Here is a 22,399-nt window from a genome sequence, read left to right as displayed (position 1 = left end):
TCCGCCTTGAATGTGTAATGTAAAATCTAACATGAATTTACAGCATCAAGAATAAGTAGAAATATAGATTAAGCACTGCAGGCTGTAATATAAAAGAAACTATACAATATATAGAACTTACGAAAAAGCTCTTCTTATAGCCAATTAAGGACTATGAAATAAAACACTCGGGTATAAAAAATAGCAAGACTGACAGTCTAAGCTACAAGATTGTAAAACAATCTTACAACAAGAACAAACCGACTACACCGAGGAACAAGCCAGAAACACCAACCTTTTCAGCAGCACCACTGTAAATAGAGATAGGAGCAACAGTGGATGGAGCAGCAGTGCTTTCAGACTTGGTAACAACTGGAACTTCCTTGGTGTAGGTAACGTATTCAGTACCCTCAGAACAGCTTGGGCACAATTCAGAAGCGGTGTAAGTGGTAGTGACACCTGGAGTTGGGCAAGTGTACCAGTAGGTAACAACTTCAGAAGAAGGAATTGGGCACCAAGTAGTGTAAGTAGTGGACTCTTCGCAAACAGTAGTGTAACCAGTTTCGGTGGTGTAAGAAGTACAGATGCTTTCCGTGTCACATTCAGTAACAGTGATGGTAGTACAAGGAGCAGGCTTTGGAACCCACGAGGTGGTTTCAGAAGTCAATGGGCAGTAAGTAGTGTAAGTAGTGGACTCTTCGCAAACAGTAACAACACCAGTAGTCTTTGGGATTTCGTGACACTTGTCTTCAGAACAAGAAGTAATGGTGACAACAGTGGTTTGAATGTCAGTGACAGTAGAGTTAGCCCAACCAGCTTGGGAAACACCAGCTAAGACAGCAGCAGCAAAAACGGTAGAGAACTTCATTCTTAATAGCGATTGTAAAGGTTTAATTAAAGCGATAGACTTTGTAGTTAATAATAAAATTAAAAATCTTTTTCTTGACTTGAGAATAAAGTCTTCAACCACCCCTTTATATACTTTGTATTTCTACTACAGCTTTATATCAGGCAACGATTAGACTATTGTGAAAGAGAAATATGCAGTTGAGAACCGTTCATTACACAAACCTCCGTCGCTAGTAGCTATCAGTAGATTCTTTTTTTAATGCATAGTATCTTATTGTTCTTTTTACGACACACTTGTGTTAGGAACGTGGCATATGGTTGCTGTTTTTCATACCTGACCACATTCTATGTCCTTGATTGGACCCGAACCAACCCCAATTGGAAGTAACCACGGGGGACTGTCTTACAGACCCCGCAAACTACGGTGTTGCTCTTTCCGTATTAGGCGACGGCAGGCCACTTGAAAACCAACACAGAGCCTTATTTAGGTAAACATCTAAGGTTATTTGGTAACCCCTATTTGAAAGCTTTGGAAGAATTTTTTCGGTACGTAATGCTACATCCTGAAAGTAAGGGCATTCACTGCTGGAGACTTTTTTTAGCTCCTTCTGTAATGGTGGGACCTTACTCCCAACAACTGTCAAAAAATGAGATTTGTAGGGTTTCTCGAATGGGGGACCTGGTTCCAAAAATGTAAACACACACATAGCAATTTCTTCGTATATTTCACTGCAGTTGCAGCAATAAAAGTGCCCCCGGTAACACAAAACGCGCGTCGTAATTGTGTCTCTAACGCTATTACATGCAGACGCTTTCGAGGGAATAATAACGAGATTCTCCCGTAGTACAAACACCAGATGAAAGAAAATTTACACAAGGTGTTTATCTGAAAACAACTTACCACTACCTGGAAATAGTCAAACGCAACGCAACCATTCTAAAAGTGTAGCACCACGCTGGGTGATTTGACTTACCACCATTATGTTTACCAGCGAGATTTCCAGCCAATCAAACGATGTTCCTCCTCGTTCTTTATTACGTCACTCGCAGGGGTCCCTTACCCCAATGACTAATTTCACAAGAATTTTAACCTTATTCCATCACTCAGGTAACTGAGTACTTTGTTGATTCAATTCTGTGTTTGGTACGACCTTTAAAATGCATTAATATCGGCCTTAACGATTATCCTTCACAATGTAGTCTTCTACGGCCCTCCCAAATCTATATGCACAATGCCCCTAAAGGCTAGTAAACAACAAACATAGCATTTAACAACATAACGATAAAAATAACAAATGATTTTAACCTGACGTAAACAAAGCACGAAATTAGGAAATAACGCATTCGTGTTGAGGGGAAGGTTCCGTCCAATTATTCGCTAGCAACTGATCAACAGCTGACAGGAGTTAGTGACTCAGTCTGTGTGAGGCAGACTGGCAGGCAGACGAGCAGACATACTTAACCACTGAACACCACTTTGTAGGTTGCAATTTCGAACCCACGTAATTCGATATCAAAAGTATTTTTAGATTTATCATGGGCGACTTCGTGTTTAACCACGTCTTCCAAGGCATTCAACTTGTGTACCTGTGAGATGGGGTATTTGTCATTGACCACGATAGTTGCCTTGGACCCGGACCCTCCTAAACTTTCGTATAATCGAATGATAATGTCTTTAGATTTAGACTTCGCTTCAGGCAATTTCAAATGAGATAACACAATGTTTGCATCTCCCTTGGAATAAACTAAAGTTGGTATAGAAACGGGTATCTCTGATTGGAGAACCTTATAGTTGAACTCCCATGCCTTACGAACAGTATCAATGCCCAAATCATCCAAATGTGGGTACAAACAATATTCAAATTCATGATCTCCCATGTCTGCTTTATCATCAGGGACTTTAGGTGATCTCAAGAGTGATAATCTCATCAAGTTGCCATGAATAGAGGCCCCATATTTGCAATTATTCAATATGGAAACACCATACTTATAGTCAGACAAGTCCATAAACTTGTGATGACATACTTCAAACTTTGCAATGTCCCAATTAGTATTGTAATGGGTAGGTCTTTTGGTAATACCAAACTGGGTTTCATATTTAGCTTCAGAAGCAGTGAAAATGGTTGTAGGGAATTGGACTTTTAAGAATTCATATGTCTTATTCCAATTAATCACTTTGCATTTGAAATGTAAGCACAGTTGGGTTTCATCCAGAGTACCATTTAAGGAAATAATGGTTTCAATATGTGAATTGGTATCCAATTTATTGATCACCTTTATGCTAGCCAATAATGGATCAACAGAAAGTATATCAACTTCTCCATTCTCCAAGAACTTGAACGTATTGACATTGTATAGTTCAGTGTCCCAAGCAGGATAAGTATTTGGTCTGTCTTCGAATAAAAGGAATTGATTACCAAATCCATTAGAATTGGATGTCTTGGTGGAGTCAAGGACTTCACGTCCTCCATTACGGAAATCCCAAATACTCTGAATTAATCCGTTAGAGTTGATTTCCACTTTAAGCAAATCATTGGTGAGTACATATGCAGCTGTTTCAGTATCAGTGGCACCACCACTGGTAATTAATCTGGCTGGATACTTCAACAGAGAAGCATTCACAATCGAAACTTCAGAGGAATTAGCACTAAATTGTACTAACCGTGGTACTCCAAAGTCTGGATGATCAATAATCTCTTGTCTGTCCCAGGGCAAAGTATTAATGAAATTTGTTGTTTTGTCCTTGTTACCAAAATAACTTAGAACATCATTAGTCAATTTGTCCACCTTGGAGAAGAACTTGTCAATAAGTGGATGCACTTCATGATAATATACCATTCCAATACAAGAACCGGGTAAAACATCATGAAACTGACAAAGTAATAAATCTTCCCATAAACTGGAGATTTCTGCGTGTGGATACTTGAACTCTGGTCTGGTTACATGGGCAATCGTAGCCAAGTATTCCAAATCATGTAACTTTATTTCCCCTGTTCTCATGAACTTCTTGACTTTGGCTTGGGTGGTGTAAGTGCCTCTGTGGAATTCTAAATAAATCTCACCCAACCAAGAAGGTAAGGTACGACCTTGATCTGTTGATTTCAATATAAGATCATAGAATTCTTCCACGGTTGTTCCCAATTGGGCTGGAGGCATCATACCAACCGTATTAGCTAAACCTCTACACCGTCTGATTTTCTCAATCATTTCACCTGTCGGACCACCTCCTCCGTCACCATGGCCAAACAACAAGAGTCCATGTCCACTATCACGCATGTTTTTGTTTTGCGTGGCCGTTCTCCATACATCACCCCAATGAGCACTTGCAGTGTAAGTATTTGCTGGAGGCATATGGACCAAAACCTGAGAGCCATCAATACCCACCCAATTGAAAGTAGTCAATGGGAACAGGTTGATGTTGTTCCAGGACAACTTTTGAGTCAAAAACTTGGTAAGACCACATTCTTGGCATACTTGGGGGATTTGGGATGAATAACCAAAAGTATCTGGTAACCAAAAGACATCTGATTTGAAGCCGAAATTGTCGTTTAAAAATCTTTGTCCAAACACAAACTGTCTTATAAGAGACTCACCATTTGGCATATTGGTGTCATGTTCGACCCATGACCCACCAATGGGGATGAATTGATTGGTAGTGAACTTTTGCTTGACCTTGTCGAAGATTTCAGGATGGTAAATTTTTAACCATTTGAATTGTTGCATTTGCGATGCTACAAACACATATTCAGGATATTCTTCAGTCAATTTGATTTGGGTTGTCCAAGACCGAACGATTTTACGTTTTGTTTCAGCAAAGGGCCATAACCAAGCAGTATCAATATGGCAATTCCCAACCCCATGAACCACTACATTCTTAGGATCAATATTACCTTTATTGAACACTGTAGGCAGATCAACATCTGGACCCAACATTTCTTGAGCCAATTTCCGACAGGCATCGATAGAAGAAACATCATTAGGATCATAAGTATCCATGATCCGATTACAAAGTTCATTAGCCTTGTACTTTTGCCATGAAAACCCGGGAAATTCTCTTGAAGAATCACCCAAGATCCAAAAGTCCCAAAACAATTGGAACGCATTCAAATTGGGTTGTCTGATACGACAAGTGTTTAATCTAAACCACCGGTTGGGGTCTGGATGTTCACCACTACCGTTACCAAACATACCATTACATGCCATTTCCATGTAAAGCGTAAACAGTTTCTCTGTTGTGTAATATTCCAGAGGCAACTTATAAATAGTTCTCTCACCTCCAGTGAAAGCTTGCAAGGGTACCCCCTTGCAAGAATACACAAGAGCTTCCGAACTTGAATCCCATTCCAATTCCAATGGGTGGTTGGCATCGTCCATATGCCAATCCAGAGGCAATTGCCAAGTCAATTTGAACCAAAATGTCTTCCATGAAGGTCCAAATGATTGGCCAATATGAGCCGTGCTCCAATCCAAATGATCAAAGTCAATGTCTTTAAACAAAGGTCTATCCCAAATATCTTCCACCCCCCAAAACTTGATGGAGTCAACATCATGGGCCTTATGAACATAAAACTTGGTAAGATTCATAGTATGGAATTGACCGCCATTATCCGTGAACTGCCGTAATCTGTCTTGGTACAAGTTGTCAATTGGTTTGAAGGTTGGTTGTCTTCTGAAGGAGTCGTAGCCGTCGCCGCCGCTGCTGCCGATGCTGCTGCCACCGCCACAACCAGTCCTGTCACTGTTTAATTGTTGTTCCATTGTGACCAATCGAATTGCTGCTTATAATGTGACTGGTCTAATTCAATTGGTATTACTGCTGGAAGTGATTATATATATATATATATATTGAATGACCTCACTGTGGTAAATTAAGAGGGGAGGGGGGTTAGAAGAAGTTACACAAAACCCCAGTTTCAGAAGGCTCTGCCTTCTGTCGTGTAGAGCACAAATATTGTTATGTAATTTATTACTTAAGTAATTACCCCTAAACGTAGACTCAAGTTATACGTTTTAATCAGAGTAAGAATCCACTATTATTGTATTAATGTATTATATAATTTAAACTATTGAATCTTGACTTCTTGGTCTTCTTCAAAAGTTGCAACTGAATCCAACTTCTTAACCGAATCCGTGTGGATTTCAGGTAATTTGATAACGAAGCCCTTGATTAAGGAATACTCGGAAACAATCTCACCTCCCAACTTTTGAATAGATTCTTTAACCTTTGTAATGGCAGAATCATCGGCATTTTCCTTTAAAGTGACAATGTATTGAGACATGATTGAAGCAGAAGTTGAAGTTGGAGTTGAAGCGGCAGTTGTGGGATATGAATTGGCAGTTAAAGTGTACAACACAAAGATTCCTAAAGCACTAATAAGTAATAAAGAATAACTCTTTAGATTGGCCATTCCTTTTTCTTCTTTTAAAAACTTAAGAAACCAAAGGGTTCTTATAAGGGACCCTAGTGATATTTATTCTGTTTCCTCCGTTCCTGCAATTGCCACTGTTGTGGAATTCAGTGGGTCACGTGAGCGATAAGGGGACGTCCGACGGGATAAAGAAGGATATAATTCCATTACTATTGTGACAGTCCAGCCATGAATGAACTAACTGTGTTAATTGCTGACTGTTGAATGACTGTCAATCGTTTAATGTTCTTCTAGTTAACTGAATTATTCACAATGACTATGGTGTTATCATGGTATGATAGGATGCACCAGAGCATCAATGGGATGAAACGTAAGGGATACTTTCTTTATGTGGGGATAATAACTGCCAGTACATTGTATGTAATGTATTTAATATCCACAGTACCACAGATTGATTTGGATGAAGGTGAAGAAGAAATTAAGGCCAACAAACGGACCAAATGAACCTTAGTGGTTATATATGAATAAGTATATATATAGTGGGAAGAAATGAGTTATGACACTAAAAAAATTGTATAATTGTAGTTGGTAGTACGTGACTGTATGTATGTCCTCGATGAAAGGTCTATGGCTCTACCGCTATTTACTAGAATAATGGACATTTCCATCAAATATTGCAATCAACCTTGATAATCATTACTTCAGCCAATCATATCACTCAATTGACGAGAGCCCCCCAATGAATGGACAGCATTGAAGACAACCACTGATTTTTTGGTTGCTTTGACTGATGTCAGTCTGATGTCACTATGACGGTCTAGACCCTGAACGTGCATTAACCACTACAATTAGTAAGTTGATGGAATATGGATGCCATTTCCGGTGATCACACGGAGTTAGACATTACCAAATTCTGATTATGTGTGGCTCTCGGTGCTACCGCTTATACTGTCCAACAACAACACCTTAATTGTGACCAAGTTTCCTCCTCCACTGTATCCTTTTAGTGGCTGGAAATTTTTCCATATAATATATAAATAAGGTTGTCCAATCCCTTTATATCAATTGCTGTTGATTGAATTGTATCAATTGAATTGTCAAAATGGTTAAGGCAGGTATGTGATGAAGCTAGAATACGAGTATATATACGAGGAACTATACGAGCATATGCGTACATAGATATACAGTTACGAACTGTTGATGTTGTTCTTGTGCTTGTACCAGAAGTACTCATATATATTGCTCATATGAGCAAATTAATACTAACTATTGTCTGTAGTTGCTGTTGTTAGAGGAGACTCTACTGTTTCTGGTGTTGTTCACTTTGAACAAACCAAAGAAGATGAACCCACTACTATTACTTGGGAAATCTCTGGTAATGATCCAAATGCTTTAAGAGGTTTCCACATTCACACCTTTGGTGATAACACCAACGGTTGTACCTCTGCTGGTCCCCACTTCAACCCATTCGGTCTTGAACACGGTGCCCCAGAAGATGATGACAGACATGTTGGTGACTTGGGTAACATCACCACTGATGGTCAAGGTGTTGCCAAGGGTACTAAACAAGACTTACTTGTTAAATTGATTGGTGCCAACTCAATTCTTGGTAGAACTGTTGTTGTCCATTCTGGTGTCGACGACTTGGGTAAGGGTGGTCATAAGGATTCTAAGATCACTGGTAATGCTGGTGGTAGACCTGCGTGTGGTGTTATTGGTCTTGCCAACTAAGTATAACATATTTATATGTTATGCATATATGTATATGTATATATGTATCTAAGTACGCCAATTGATGTTTCCAAGTTAGGCTAGCTTGTAGAAGAAACCTACTCAGTTGTAGATTTATCATATGAAGCTACTCCTTCAATGATCCGCTTACTACCTGATCCATCAACCATAACAAGCTTGATCTCCTTATCTTCCCGTTTGATATACACCATTGGAACCTCTCCCACAAAACATGGCTGTACATTCTTATAGTTGAACCCAACAAGCCCTTTAGGGGGACACAATTGTAAAAGAATGGTGGCTAAATATGGGCCTTGAACAATTAAATCAGGTAACCCTTCCAGTTCAGCATATGCTTGATCCAAATGGATCTTATGAACATTGTAAGTCAAGAATGAATACTTTATCACATTCATTCGATGCAACTCATTGAGTCCAATAACCTCATTGTATCCATTTGAACTGAGCCATTCACTTTCCTTACCTTCACTGCCACCAGAACTTAATGGTAGCTCGTACTGTTTGTTGGTGTATACTAATGATCTAAACTCCTTGACGGCTCCAAAATCTCTTTCAATAGTCACAAACACCGACTCTCCCTCATTAAGACTTCTAACAGTAGGAATCGTTTCATTACACCATAACTCTTGTCCTATTTTCTGTGTTTCTTCTCCATTGGTATAGGCAGTACCAAAATCATATTTCCCTTGGACCCACATTCTTCTTCGGAATAACTCCTTGTTCTTCACCATTGGTGCCTGGAAATCATCATACCCATCACGTCCCATCACGATGTTGTTCTGTAAGTTGTAAAGGAATTGAAACCCGGGGGGGACTTTATCACCGAATGTCAATTGCTTCTTGAAGAACCCAGCAGGGAGTACTTGATTAAGAAGGTTAATTAAATGATTAGCAGGTCCTAAACTGGCATTGTCAGCTGATCTCCATGATTTCGCCTTAATTGCCTTAGTCCAATGTCTTACTAAAGACGACATTATGTGCTCTAGAGTAATTATATATTTGGGAGAAGGGGACTTGTAGTCTTTTCGTAGGTAGAAATGAGGTTCCTAATTATATACTACCTCATGACGTTCCTCCTTTCGGTACCCTGTGGACGAAATCGTTTCCGAGATTCCGTTTACGAATACTCCTTATAGCCAGTCCTTTATCAAGTGTTACAGTACGTTAAAGAAGACACGACCCTAGACTCTGCAAGTTTCCATTCTCCTGTGCGACATCGTAAGGCCTGTGTAATGCAAAAGGGTTCATTGTCACTTAACAACCACACTCAACTCACAGGGTGCAGTAGCAATGGACGGCAATAAGGGGGTTGCGCCGGGTAACGTTTAGGGAATAAATCTTAAAGTTGCGGGTAACCATTTGGCGATAAGTCGTGGGTATGCACAAAAGAGTAAGTGTAATGCTCATCGGAAATGTGTAGGATGAGATGTGACTGTTCGGGAGATATATATAACGACACTGAATATATATAGATCTTTAACTGTACCGTATTTAGGCATGGGCGTGGAAGATACAGGAAGGAGTACCAGCGAGCTCTTGAAATCCATAAAGAACAAGCATAGACGACAGAAATTGTATTCAGAGCTTAAACATGAAAAGAACAAGCAAAGACATAAAGAACGGTCAACAAGAGCTAAAGAGGAACGTGAAAATCCTGAGCTTCGCGAAAAGAGAGTAACTGAAAATGTTCCAGACACTATAGATTCCAAAAGAGTATTTGACGAAACCATTGCTGCTGAAGTTGAAGGAGAAGATGAATTTGCACAGTATTTTGAGCAAGCTGGAGAAAGAGATCCTAAAATTTTACTTACAACCAACATTGGAGCTAAGAAACAAGCATATCAATTTGCAGATATTCTTTTAGACTTTCTTCCTAATGTGACGTTTGTTAAACGGAAGGCAGAATATTCTATAGCTGATATGGCCAACTTTTGCACCAAAAGAGATTATACTTGTCTTATAATTATCAATGAGGATAAGAAAGTAGTTAGTGGGCTCACGTTTGTACATTTACCTGAGGGACCTACGTTTTATTTTTCGGTCAAATCACTTGTTGAAACCAAAGATATTCAAGGACACGGAAGGGCCACAGATCATACCCCTGAACTTGTACTTAATAACTTTCAAACTCGATTAGGTAAGATGGTTGGAAGGTTATTCCAATCGCTTTGGCCTCAACAACCAGAATTCAAAGGTCGTCAGGTGATCACCTTGCACAATCAACGTGATTATATATTTTTCAGAAGACATCGGTATGTTTTCCGTAATGAAGAAAAGGTTGGGTTGCAAGAGCTTGGACCACAATTTACTCTTAAGTTGCGTAGAATTCAGAAGGGTGTTAGAGGTGATACGATTTGGGAATATCGTCCAGATATGGAGAGAGACAAGAAGAAGTTCTACTTGTGATGAAGTCTACCATATTTATATAGCTACATACATTGCATAAGACTCCTCATTACATAAGACAAGCACACACCGACCCTATTAGTACACTATTACCTTACAAAATCTACCTTATATATCCCCTACGATAGCCTGCATACAATCTGAAATTAAACCGAAAAACAAAAGCTGACGTTGAACATTTCGATGATCAAAGTTACTGTTAGCCTTCTACTATTGAAGCCCATTAAGGAATTGAACAAGTCTAAAGTGCTCCAGCACGGCTACGTAAACTTGATAGTAACATCAACGATTGTGTGCATTTTTTGCTGTGCTATTCTGTGTACATCCATTGCTGCGTTATTCTGTGTGCCACGAGGTATAAATAATAATTAAGACGTGACATAAACAACAACTACAATAAATAAGGATGGATCCCAATGGTATGATTCAGATTGAACAGGCGTTGGATGTGATCTATGGAGCCAAGTCCAGCAACGAGCAACGTAGAGAAGCACAAGCGTTCTTGGAATCCATAAAGAGTAATGATCAGAGTCCCTATTGGGGTTATCAACTAGCTCTGAGGGTTAACAGTGGAGATAATAATATTGTTAGACATTTTGGGTTATCATTATTGCAACATTCTATAAACAAGCGATGGTATTTGTTTGATCTGAGCAAAGCCCTTGCGATTCGACAATGGATAGTTGAATTATCTCTTCAAATGACACCTCTGGATCCTCATTATTTAAAGGAAAAGTTGGCATTTTTATGGGTAGCTGTAGCTAAGAGATCTTGGGGAAGTTATTTGACTAAGAGACTGCTGATTGAAGGTGATGACAATAATAATAATAATAACAATAATAATAGTAGCACCAATACTAATTCCAATAATAATAGTAGCACCAATACTAATTCCAATAGCACTATTAATACGAGTACCAATACCAATAATGCATCTAATGGTACTTTGACCAATGGAAGCTCAAGTTCAAATGATTCCAGTTCAATCCACCCGGCTGGAAATAACTCAAAACAAAATACAACTAATTCCAACTCAATTCAAGATGATGATACTTCAAACGGGAAAGATTCCGTTAAACAAGATATACTTGATGGTTGGGGATCAATGGATGCTGATTTGTGGAAATTGTGGAATGAAAATATTGTATGTCGTGAAGTATCTCTTATTATAGTCAGAACGTTATTTGAAGACATTTATTTGTTGGATGATCCAATCGCCTCCAAGAGAACAGCCATTCTCAACCAATTATGCATTCAAATAGTCACATCAGATGAAGTCTTGAACTCCATTTATGAAAGCATCAGTCCCCAGTTACGTTCTTCCAAAGCTTCCCTGATTGGCTGGTTCATTACCTGGTCACGATTTCTCATTGAAGTCTTACAAAATAATGACATTGATTCACATACTTGCCAGACCTTCGTTCCCAAAATTCTTGGGACTTTCAAAACTTGTTTGCATTGGGTTCAACCGAAAATAATACGTGATGAAAACATCCTTTTAACTCTTTTCCAAATATTAAAAGTCCCCGATGTTAAATTGAAAACTTTAGCCATTGATTGTCTTCATATATTGTTTACCAGAACATATCATTCAGATGAAGACTTTGAATTCTTTATTGGTTCTATATTTTCATCCGATGGGGTCTTACAATTACGTCAATTCTATCAATCACTTGAAATAGATGCCGATGATATTGACGAATTGGTTTACGCCTTATTGAAAAAAACTGTGGAAATGATTGTTTCTTTGAGTGAATACCTTAATATATCCTCAAAGTGTAGAGTTAGTTGGGAAAGATCTGACGTGGACAACTATCTTCAGTTAGTGTTGGCTACAACTCAACATCCAAGTCTCATTATAAGTGGATTGAGTTTACAAATGTGGGTTACAGTTTTAAGATTTGATGAATTGAGTAGCAAGTCACCAATAGTCAACATCTTGATGGATCTTTTGGAAACAACAGCAAATCGAACAATTAATTACACCTACAATGATGAGAACATACTGAAGAAGTTTTTAGATATTGATTTTGACTCCACTCCAGATGCTTCTTCATTCTTGAGCAATTATAAGAAATTCAATGAGGATATCGTACGGATCACAGTTTGCAAGGAACCTGAAAAGGGGTTGAACTGGTTAGAAAATAGACTACAAGTGTTTTTCAGTTCTGACTTGGGAAATGTTTGTATAAACCAGTATAAATTGGATGAAAAATCAGATGCTTTGAACTATGGTACGGCACAGTTTAACATTATTGAAAATTGTATTCGGGGAATTAGTAGATGGAGAATATGGTATACTGGAGATGATTTTGATGTCATAAATGATAGACTAAATAAATTGGTGGAAAACTTGGGTGAAAGATTATTAGCAATGAACTTTGCCCTGCCTTTATTGATTCGGAAGAAGGTTCAAACGTTGGTTCAATTTGCTCCCCTTTTGAAGGATGTAAGTCCACTTATGTTTCAAGTGTTGGAGAATATTTTGACAACTGCCACGTTTGACCTTCCAGAAGATATACCTGATGAAGAGAAGGAAATTATACGTGATTTAAGGACTTGTTGTGGTACGGAATTGAATCGTTTGGCATACATTATGCCAGAATCTTTGAAGAAGATCTTCACTGAATTGGAAAATGTTATTGCAAATATCCTTCTGTCAAAGAAGGTATCTAATCATGAGAATGTTGCTTTCAAATCTTTCTTATTGGTGATAACTTCCCGTTCTTCGATTGAAGATAAAGATAAATTATTTGCGAAAATAGTTGATCCAGAGTTAAGTGCATGGTCATCCCCAGCATTAGAGAAGGGTTTACTTGATTTACATTGGTTTATGGAAAGAATTGGTATTGTTGAAATTGCTAAATATTTTCAAAAGCGTGGAATAACGGCTGAAACAGATTTGTTAAGGGCAGAAATGGATGACGAGGGCCGGGATTTAAAGAATAAGTTGAAGGATCATTGGTCCTCAATATTTCCAATCAGAGCTACCAGAATTTTCATACAATATAGTATAGAAAAGTTGAGTCATGATTCTCCAGAATATTTGAACTTGTTAAGATTATGGAAACCTCGAGTACAGCCAATTATCCCACACATTTTGCAATTGTTAACGCAAATTCAGGCCTACCACAACCCAGAAAATTGGAAGACTTTACCCTCTGAAGTTCAATCCTTTATCAAGTACAGTTGTATGGAAAGATTTTGGCAACAAGGTGTTCTGATTCAATCCAAGGAAACATTCATTGAAGAGAATGTTAAAGCTGCACTTACATTAAGAGATTTTGCAGATTCAGTAGGGCATTTGATAAGGTATACCCGTGAATATGCATTTCTTACAATTGGTTCTCTTTCTCAGCTTGAAGACACACTTTATGAGATGCCAAATATTGCAACTATGATATGGAAAGCCGTAGCAGGTGATCAAGTTGGTATCACATTGCATAGTTGGAAGCATATGATTAATAGTTGCCTTCGGAGTGTAGTGAGAAACTGTCCAGTGAAATATGTTGATGTTTTCATGAGTGAATTGTTACCACGAGTCTTCATTGATTTGGATAATTTGCTTGTTTCCCGTTGGAAAAAGGTCTACGAAGATGGATTACAATTACATGGCAATGAAGATGATGAAACCTTAAGTGAAGAAATGATGGAAGAGCATATGTTAAGGCAGTTGACTGCGACCACTGTGCGGTTGCTTATGGACATTGCAAGTCAATTGAACGCCAAATCGATTTCAGATACCCAGTTTGCCTGCAAGAGATTAATTATTGAAAGGAAGGAAGTCATGGCTACTTTTTTACAGATTTGCTGTCATATTATTATGTTCAAGGATACGAAATGCTCCTTTAATACCATTTTGATTATCCGAAACATCTTACCTGACATTATGCTTAAAGATGATGAAGTGGATAAGTATCTTTGCGATAACTTGATAAAAGCCACATTACATGTGCTTATGGATGATTATTTTGTTGAGACACATTCCGAAGCTGCTATTGCATTGACCACATTATATTGCGCATTAAGATCTAAAAGTGATTATCCTGCCAGAGTCATGATGCAAACATTACCTAACATAACCACCCATAGCATGAGTAACTTTGAATCTTTACTAGTTGCTTCCAAGTCACTTAAACATCAACGAAGTGCGTTACTTGAATTGGTACGCATTGCTAAGGAATATGAGGAAGAAGCTGCGGGTAGTGGTGTTGGCGGCCTAGTGGGACAAGATGAAGATATAGCTAAACGGAAAGAGCAACTTGAAGCAGCTCAAGCTCAACGCAAGAAAAAGGCTCAAGGAGTGGATTTAATGAATGATCCTTTCACCGAAAGTGGAGCTCTTAATAACCTTTTTGGGGATGATTAGAGACTCCTAATAGCTTGGAAGTTTTTGTCGAATAATTGGTATTCTAAATATAGGTTGCAGTATTACATGCGCGGGGATCAATTTGTTAAAGAATGTGCATATATCCTTCATACAGTTGCACCCTGTGATTTGGATCTAGATGTTAGGGGACGACGATCTTTTAAGAATGTTGATAATGGGTTTTATACAGAGTACACCCCTCTGGAGTGGCTTGTTCATTCTATTATTAGAGGACAGTCAATGGAATTGGTTAACCAGGCTTTTTATAGTTGTTCTGAACAGTTACCCAATGGAAGGGATTCTGTTGAATCTCAACGGAGAACTGGAAGTATGGTCGGTTATTTTGGACTTTCACAACAGGTGAAATTGTCCTGTCCTCTACATAAGAACAATCCTATATTGAAGGCACTTTTTATAGGATAACTTGGATTACATAGTTTGAGGACTCTTGGAGTATACGCATGTTGGTTGGACGGCCGCATGTACATGGAACAATATATCCTGTGTGGTAAATATTAAGAAGTAATATGTACACACTGCAGAACACGTCAGTTGGGTAACGGTTCCCTTAGTAATAATATTTGTTGGTTTGTACACTACCATATAATCTAGGTAATACTTACACTTATTTGTCTATCAGTACCATATATTATTTCGATGGGTTCAAACATGAATTTCAGTAGAAAGCCTCACAGCTGAAGGTTCTCGTAGATTGGAATTCTATGGCATGTTTTGTATATGTCTTCATTTTCACGAAAATTTCTCGTAATCTAACCAAATATTAGGTCGAAACTTAATGGCGGACTAATTGTAACTGTTTTAAGTATATTTGTAATCGAAATAATTGACACACATTGGATGAAGTTCCCCTTTGTGACTGAATGACGTATAATTTGGAAGCTTACTATTTGGCCGTAAACTCCGTCTAAGTTCAAACGGGAACAACAATAAGAAAAAGTTAAAAAAATCCTATCGTCTCGAAAACCTCCCAACATCGCCACAGCTGATTATTGTTTTGGGATGTAGTTTGTTTTTGATGCAAGGTTCGGATTCAGGTTTCAAATATAATCCGGCTGTCACATCGTTTGTCTGCGATATGCCAAAAACGCACATCTGTTGCTCCAGGACGATCTTTTTCTCTCCGTGAGTAGCGTCTGCTCAAATTATTGCTAAGATCATTTTTAATTTCTTTCATACATGATGTGAATAAAGTAGTACCATGTCCGTACATAGCAGTGAATGTGCTGCAACTTACTGTTCCTTTCTTTGAATTCCAAGCCGTCAAGTTGAAGTGTGCTATGAAAAAGTATGAATATGCTACCACTCATGCAAGTCTCGGCAACCTGATAAACTTCGGACCGAAAAGCGGGGCCAAATAATGTCCTATCAAGCGGTAACTGTAACGGCTTTAATTCAGGAACCATTTAACTATTACCGCCTTGGGAAGTTTTGCACCCTATGTTTGTGACACAAAACCGAACTCCGTCAATCACCAACTCCAACATTTGTAAGTTTCAACCATTGCAGTGGGCTCAAACGTCACACGAACTGTGTGCGTTGTGGGGAAGAGGGAATCTATATACCAAAGTAGATAAAAGTCTCCACTTTCACTGTAATGGCTTCAGTACATCGGCAGAGTTTGTATCAAGCTAAAGAACACGGGTACGCATTGCAACAACAACCACTTGCAAATGACAACGGGGAAGCTTCCGTTTTGAAAGAATTGTACACAATAAAATGTGAATTACAATACTTTAAAAAAGCAGGGGCAACGAAGTTGATTCTTCATGAAGTCTCTTTCCGGAAGAAGAAATGGTTGCAAATGCAAATAGACAGGAAGTAGTTGTCGTCGTAAATACACAACAATACCTCAATGTATTTAAAAACGGAAGTTTGTCTATGTTTGCACTTTTCTATTAAGGTCTACATGTGCTCCTAGTGGTTTTACAGTTACAAGGTTTACAATGGAGTTTTACTTAGTGATTCTATGCTTTATCGCGGCAGTTGTGCGCGCAGTCCCAGCCACCGTTAAGGTGACTAAACCGAGTCTTGATCCATTTTATTCTTGCCCTAACAACTTGACTGGCTACAAGAACGGTGAAATCATCGCTTACAAAGAAACTACTTTTCTTGATATGGCTGTGTACCCAGCAGCTATTGAAAAATCATGGTTACTCAAAATCAAAAGTGAAGACTCTATGGGGAATCAAACATGTTTCATGGCTACGTTATTGAAACCTCCAAATGCTAAAAAGAATAAGCTTGTGTCGTACCAAACTGCCGAGGATTCTGCTTCAGTAGATTGTGCTCCGCTGTATGCCTTCAAGGCTGGAAGTAGTGATGCAACGACTACTACTAGGATTGAAATTTTGCTTATCAATACGATGCTTTCAAAGGGATATTATGTCATTACTCCCGACTATGAAGGGTTAGATGCAGCTTTTGCAGCTGCAATCAGAGAAGGGAAACATACCTTGGATGGTGTGAGAGCCGCTTTAAAGTCCGGGAGCTTCTCAGGGCTTAGTAATAGCCCTGATACAGTTATGTGGGGATACAGTGGTGGATCTATTGCAACAGGATGGGCTGCTGCTCAACAACCAGAATATGCACCTGAATTAAAAACAGTTTTGCGTGGTGCATGCATGGGAGGAATGGTCACCAATTTGACCAGTTTGTTAATGCATCTTGATGGTTCTATTTATGCTGGACTTATGGTCTCAGGCTTAGGAGGGTTGAGTAGAGAGTATCCCTCAATTAATGCGACTATCCATGAAAAAATTAAACCTGACATGATAAAGCAAGCTTTTGGAAGTTATGATCATTGTATGGCTGCATCCATAATTCAATACTTTAAAGCTCCCGTATTTGTGGGAGACAACCACTGGATCAAGCACGAAGGATATGGTGTTCTTAATGACCCTAGAGTTTCCAAAATTATGAACAACTTAACTTATCAGAGTCACGAGAATTATCTTCCTCAGATTCCAGTGTTTGTATATCAAGGAATCAAGGATGATATTATCCCCATCAACGGTACCGAAGTCCTATATAAAGATTGGTGTGATAAGGGTATTAAATCGTTTGAGTTTGCTGTATCTGAATCTACAGGCCATATCAAAGAAGCTGTTTTTGGATCCCCAGCGGCTGTGAAATGGGTTGATAAAATGATCAATGGCGGTAAAGCAATTGACGGGTGCAAAAGAACTTTAAGGTATTCTAATTTTAATTATCCTTCTACCAATGTTTCTGCTTTTGCTCATGCTTATGATAGCTCCTTGCGGGCGATGTTTAATGCCATAGAAGGCTTTGTTTTCTAATTCTATCGTTAGCTTTTTTTCCTTTATTTATATCTCTTTCTTTCTTTGTTTTAGAAGTATGATTGCAATTATATTATGTATATCTCTATGTTCACGTGACACCAAAAGGTCCTGGCTCAAGCCGTGCTGTGCTTTCTTGAAACTTCAACTAATTACAAAGCAACAGACCACTTCTCTTCCTTCAGATAGTTTTAACTAGTATATTCAACACTTGGCACATCTAATTTTAGTCCCCATGCGCTTCTAGAACAGTGTTAGTTTCTACAATGAAGCTAGACAAAGTCAGACAATAGATGTGAATGGAACACTGGATCAAGAGTTCGCTAATAGATGTACTCGTGCATCTAATAGCAATAATAACAATAAATTCATAATATTAATAATAGTACATGTGTAAAAGCACCGAACAATAAGGGGCATAAACCTTACCTTTACATAATAGACCTTCCACGCCCCCCTGGCCCCCCCAACGGATCCATTTTACTAAGTGGCTTTATGTGTCGGATAGGGGTGCACGAACCATGCACTTTTATTCTCAACAGAAAATTTCAATTAGGCTGGGGATCAATAGAGATGAACACAAATTATGCTCGATAAGCAATATAGTGAAAACTTGCTCCCGTGCACCAGTAACATAAAAAAGAGTCGACGAGCCATTCAAAGGTAAGTTCAAGACATCACGTAACATCACGAAACATCAATGAGCTATTTTAAGACTATCTATCATAAAGGTGTACTGGCCTCTCATGTTAAATTATCATATGATCTCCGTTACGATTTAGGATTCCGAATTGCGTGCATCTGTGTATTCTTACAGTTTGCGAAAATGCAAAGAACTGGCACACATTCTGTCAATAGCACTTGTGTTTATTTTTAACTTTATGGCTTCTCAGATCATGTATGTACAATCGCCCCAAATCAATTGTTTAGAATTGATAGGATAATCCCCACTGTAGTCTCGGTTAAAAGGGGATATCACACATTCTATCTTCAGGACTCCTTCTCGACACTCGGCATTTTATTATCGAAGTTCCTGCTATACTTTGTTGTTACTTGTTGATTTACACTGACAAGGCTTCTTCATCGTTTACTCTGCCACTACATTTCGCCGTGTTAACTGAAAAATGGGGAAATTAGTTTATAAGTCTCTTATACCTACCTTTAAGGAAGGTGACTCAATCTCCTCGACCTAAAATGGCACCTATATTTTTAATCCCCACTTCCACGGAATGAAAGTTAATTTCAGATCTCTTCCCCAGTATTGAGAAGCTCCTTTAAATAATCTCCATTAGACTCGGGTTGATTTACGTGCACGAGCATATCTTTCCACTAAGTAACTCACGTTGAGATTAAGTAGAATTGCTTTAAAACTAAAACTGAATAAATTGGATTATTATTGTTGAGTTTGTTGGAGAACAAGGCCAAATAATTTTTCTCTTAATAAGAATGTACTAAACTATGTTGAAACAAATGATTCTTAGTTGGTATTCGTATGATACACCCTTGATACGTACATGCCATCGGATCAGCCAGCCACCCATCTACAAGGCTAATCAAATCTAAAACCACTTCAACGTTTGTTTTAAAGTTGTTTTAATTGATTCCTATTGACCAGCCCTGTTTGTGCCGTCTAATTCTAAAATACTGTGCAGGGATGCAAATTGTTATATTTAGGCGAGCTTCGTACTTCTCACCTAAATTACATGCGTCATGCAGGGTTTCCCTAATCACAACACTTAAAAGTCCTACATATAGTTATTATTTTCTGTAAGTTTAGTATGGGTGCGAAATGCACCGAAGGTTGACCTGCTGTAAGCCGAGACAACTTTCATACAAATTATTATGAGGATCAATAGCTGGAACTGCATGATCAAAGAATTTGACAGAATTAGGTAGGGTAATCAATTTTATTGTTGTGCACAAAGACTGTAGGAGATTTACATACAGTGAGTTGCGTAGGTGAATTACTATTTTTAATTTGCAACAGGGGTGGATCAAGATATACAGTTGGCCCACCAAGCCAGCCAACATTAACTGTTGTTAAGTGATGGAAGGAGGATTTCCGCTGATTGAAGAATAGAATATAAATAAGGCGCTTTCCCAAGGTCTAAGAGGTTTTTCATTCTTTAGTCATCAACAATTCTGAGAAGCTTGTTGACAACTGCTGAGAACAATATTTCAAGCAAGTCAAAATGAAGTTTTCAACTCTAGTTAGTTCTGCATTGGGGATAGTGAGTGTGGCTAACGCAACGAATTGTGCTATAAAACCCTATAATGCATGCCCCACAACTGTGTTTGATATGACTAAACCTCAACCTAAGTTTGGAGTTGAAGTTTCACAAGAGGGTGAATCTACATTCAAATATAAATTGAGTTTTTCAATTGACTCTGGTCTCCAAAAGGATTCACTTCAACTGTTACAACTCGTGGGAACTGGTCAAACAGTTACGTTATTTGACGAAGCAAGTAGAGTCGATGAAATATCAGATGCAAACTTCTGGCAGTATGAAATCACAGGACCTGCCGATATAAGTGGGGATTTATACTGTGTTCCTCCTATATCTGTGGTATACTTATGGCATTGTGGTAAGAATAAAAGAGGATACAAAGAAGGTGGTTATAATGCTACCGCTTGTGTCAATGCTGCTTACCCCATATCGTATAGTTATACCTTCTGCTGCACCGGTAGCAACGACGCCCAAGGTTACTGCTGGAAGAAACCTGATGGAAATTGCAATACAGAATCTCCATCTTCAACGCCTTCGAGTTCGGTACCTGAGTCGAGTTCTGCACCTGGATCGAGTACATTTCCTGCATCGAGTACAGAACCTTCTTATCTGACAACATGTTTGACTTGGACTGTTACAACTACATTAACAAACACTCAAGTGAAAACTCACTGCAGCAACGAATACTGTACCACTGTGACTGTCACAGAAACAACAGAAGTCTTATCTACTACCACTTCAACTTCTACTGGCAGTGATGTAGTCTCACAGACAACTGGTTCTCACACGTCCTCTACATCAATTGCAACTACTGAATCACCAACAAATATCAAATCAGATTCAACTCCTGCTTCGTCTTCATCTTATGGTTCATCTTCCTTAGCTAGTTCTGATTCAACCTTGGCATTGGGTTCCGGATCAGGCTCCAGTTCTACCTTTGTGACAAGTTCTACTACTACATTGACTATCACCAGTTGCGATGCTACGACGTGTATCACCACAACACTGGAGTCGACCTGTCTTACAACAATTACTCCTAGTGTTACTACTACTGCTGTATCGTCTTCTACTTTTGGTACAAGTTCTGGAGCTGTTCTGAGTTTTGCTTCCACATTAACAACTTCTACTGTAACAACTAGCTCAGTCTCAACAGCCACTATAACGAGCTGCAATGAAACAGGATGTCATGTGACTACTCTGGAATCTACATGTCTCACTACTTATACCACTACATGTGTTCCTTCTAGCCCAACAACTGATTCTACTAGTAATTCTGCTGCTTCCAGTGCACCATCTGTATCAGGTTCTTCCACTTCCACTTCTGGCTCGCCTTCAAGCAGTGCACCCTATGGCTCCGCTTCTTCTAGCAGTGCCCCACACAGCTCGCCTTCTAATAGTGCTCCATCTGGTTCGCTTTATAGCAGTGCACCTTCCGGTTCAGCTTCTTCTGGTTCATCTTCGGTTTCCACTAGTGAATTTTCTGGATCCTCTAGTGTGTCATCTCATGAGTCATTGAGTGTATCGTCGAGTTCACCAAGTGAATCACAATCGAGCTCCTCAAAGATAGATGTAACCTCAGGCTCAGAAACTACAAGTTGTTCCACTTTAACTACTAGCTCAACTACCCTTATTACTATCACCAGCTGTGACCATACAACATGCCATGTCACTACTCTGGAATCAACTTGTCTTACCACCTACACTACCACTTTGACCGGTTCAAAGTCCACCACTGTGCCATCTGGGTCAGCCTCTAGCAGTGCACCATTAGGATCAACTTCCTCCAGTGCACCATTAGGATCAACTTCCTCCAGTGCACCATCTGGTCCAATTTCTAGCAGTGTATCTTCTGGATCTTCAAGTTCGACCTCTGAAACAACAAGTTACTCCACTTATACTACCAGCTCAACTACTATTGTCACAATTACCAGCTGTGATCATACCAGCTGTCACATGACCACTCTGGAATCAACTTGCATTACAACTATCACTACTCCTTGTATCACTAGCTCCTCAAGTGTGGTTACCAGCACCACACCTGGGTCCAGCAAGCATTCAGAATCAACATCTGCCTCAAGTATGACTACGGGATCTACTTCTGAATCTAGCCAGTCTAGCGGAACAACTTCT

General features: G+C 39.0%; 9 protein-coding genes across 9 annotated transcripts; 5 read left to right on the top strand and 4 right to left on the bottom strand.

The window, feature by feature from the left end:
* Positions 1 to 223: 223 nt before the first annotated feature.
* On the bottom strand, positions 224 to 847 carry PGA62 (Pga62p; the record flags this gene model as incomplete). The annotated part of the gene is made up of 1 exon (XM_043193813.1): positions 224 to 847. One exon carries the CDS (start codon positions 845 to 847, stop codon positions 224 to 226), a length of 624 nt encoding a protein of 207 aa, XP_043047034.1.
* Positions 848 to 2,286: 1,439 nt separating this feature from the next.
* AMS1 (alpha-mannosidase) lies at positions 2,287 to 5,432 on the bottom strand (the record flags this gene model as incomplete). The annotated part of the gene is made up of 2 exons (XM_043193812.1): positions 2,287 to 5,397; positions 5,427 to 5,432. 2 exons carry the CDS (start codon positions 5,430 to 5,432, stop codon positions 2,287 to 2,289), a joined length of 3,117 nt encoding a protein of 1,038 aa, XP_043047033.1.
* Positions 5,433 to 5,891: 459 nt separating this feature from the next.
* KQ657_003075 (uncharacterized protein) lies at positions 5,892 to 6,236 on the bottom strand (the record flags this gene model as incomplete). The annotated part of the gene is made up of 1 exon (XM_043193811.1): positions 5,892 to 6,236. The coding sequence occupies one exon, from the start codon at positions 6,234 to 6,236 to the stop codon at positions 5,892 to 5,894; it is 345 nt and encodes a 114-aa protein (XP_043047032.1).
* Positions 6,237 to 7,299: 1,063 nt separating this feature from the next.
* Positions 7,300 to 7,928, top strand: SOD1 (superoxide dismutase; the record flags this gene model as incomplete). The annotated part of the gene is made up of 2 exons (XM_043193810.1): positions 7,300 to 7,312; positions 7,477 to 7,928. The coding sequence occupies 2 exons, from the start codon at positions 7,300 to 7,302 to the stop codon at positions 7,926 to 7,928; spliced, it is 465 nt and encodes a 154-aa protein (XP_043047031.1).
* Positions 7,929 to 8,026: 98 nt separating this feature from the next.
* KQ657_003073 (hydroxyacyl-thioester dehydratase) lies at positions 8,027 to 8,923 on the bottom strand (the record flags this gene model as incomplete). The annotated part of the gene is made up of 1 exon (XM_043193809.1): positions 8,027 to 8,923. The coding sequence occupies one exon, from the start codon at positions 8,921 to 8,923 to the stop codon at positions 8,027 to 8,029; it is 897 nt and encodes a 298-aa protein (XP_043047030.1).
* Positions 8,924 to 9,446: 523 nt separating this feature from the next.
* On the top strand, positions 9,447 to 10,355 carry RPF1 (rRNA-binding ribosome biosynthesis protein; the record flags this gene model as incomplete). Its single annotated transcript, XM_043193808.1, has 1 exon — positions 9,447 to 10,355. The coding sequence occupies one exon, from the start codon at positions 9,447 to 9,449 to the stop codon at positions 10,353 to 10,355; it is 909 nt and encodes a 302-aa protein (XP_043047029.1).
* Positions 10,356 to 10,761: 406 nt separating this feature from the next.
* MSN5 (karyopherin) lies at positions 10,762 to 14,724 on the top strand (the record flags this gene model as incomplete). Its single annotated transcript, XM_043193807.1, has 1 exon — positions 10,762 to 14,724. The coding sequence occupies one exon, from the start codon at positions 10,762 to 10,764 to the stop codon at positions 14,722 to 14,724; it is 3,963 nt and encodes a 1,320-aa protein (XP_043047028.1).
* A 2,135-nt stretch (positions 14,725 to 16,859) lies between these two features.
* KQ657_003070 (uncharacterized protein) lies at positions 16,860 to 18,041 on the top strand (the record flags this gene model as incomplete). The annotated part of the gene is made up of 1 exon (XM_043193806.1): positions 16,860 to 18,041. One exon carries the CDS (start codon positions 16,860 to 16,862, stop codon positions 18,039 to 18,041), a length of 1,182 nt encoding a protein of 393 aa, XP_043047027.1.
* A 2,192-nt stretch (positions 18,042 to 20,233) lies between these two features.
* Positions 20,234 to 20,700, top strand: KQ657_003069 (uncharacterized protein; the record flags this gene model as incomplete). Its single annotated transcript, XM_043193805.1, has 1 exon — positions 20,234 to 20,700. A coding segment is annotated over one exon (467 nt), but the record flags the coding sequence as incomplete, so codon positions are not given.
* Positions 20,701 to 22,399: the final 1,699 nt, after the last annotated feature.

This window comes from Scheffersomyces spartinae, assembly GCF_019049425.1.
Source record: "Scheffersomyces spartinae strain ARV_011 chromosome Unknown scaffold_28, whole genome shotgun sequence".
In the NCBI taxonomy this organism is placed as follows: Eukaryota; Fungi; Ascomycota; class Pichiomycetes; order Serinales; family Debaryomycetaceae; genus Lizanozyma; species Lizanozyma spartinae.
Note: the sequence above shows the minus strand (reverse complement) of the source record. Positions and strands in the feature narration are given on the sequence as shown.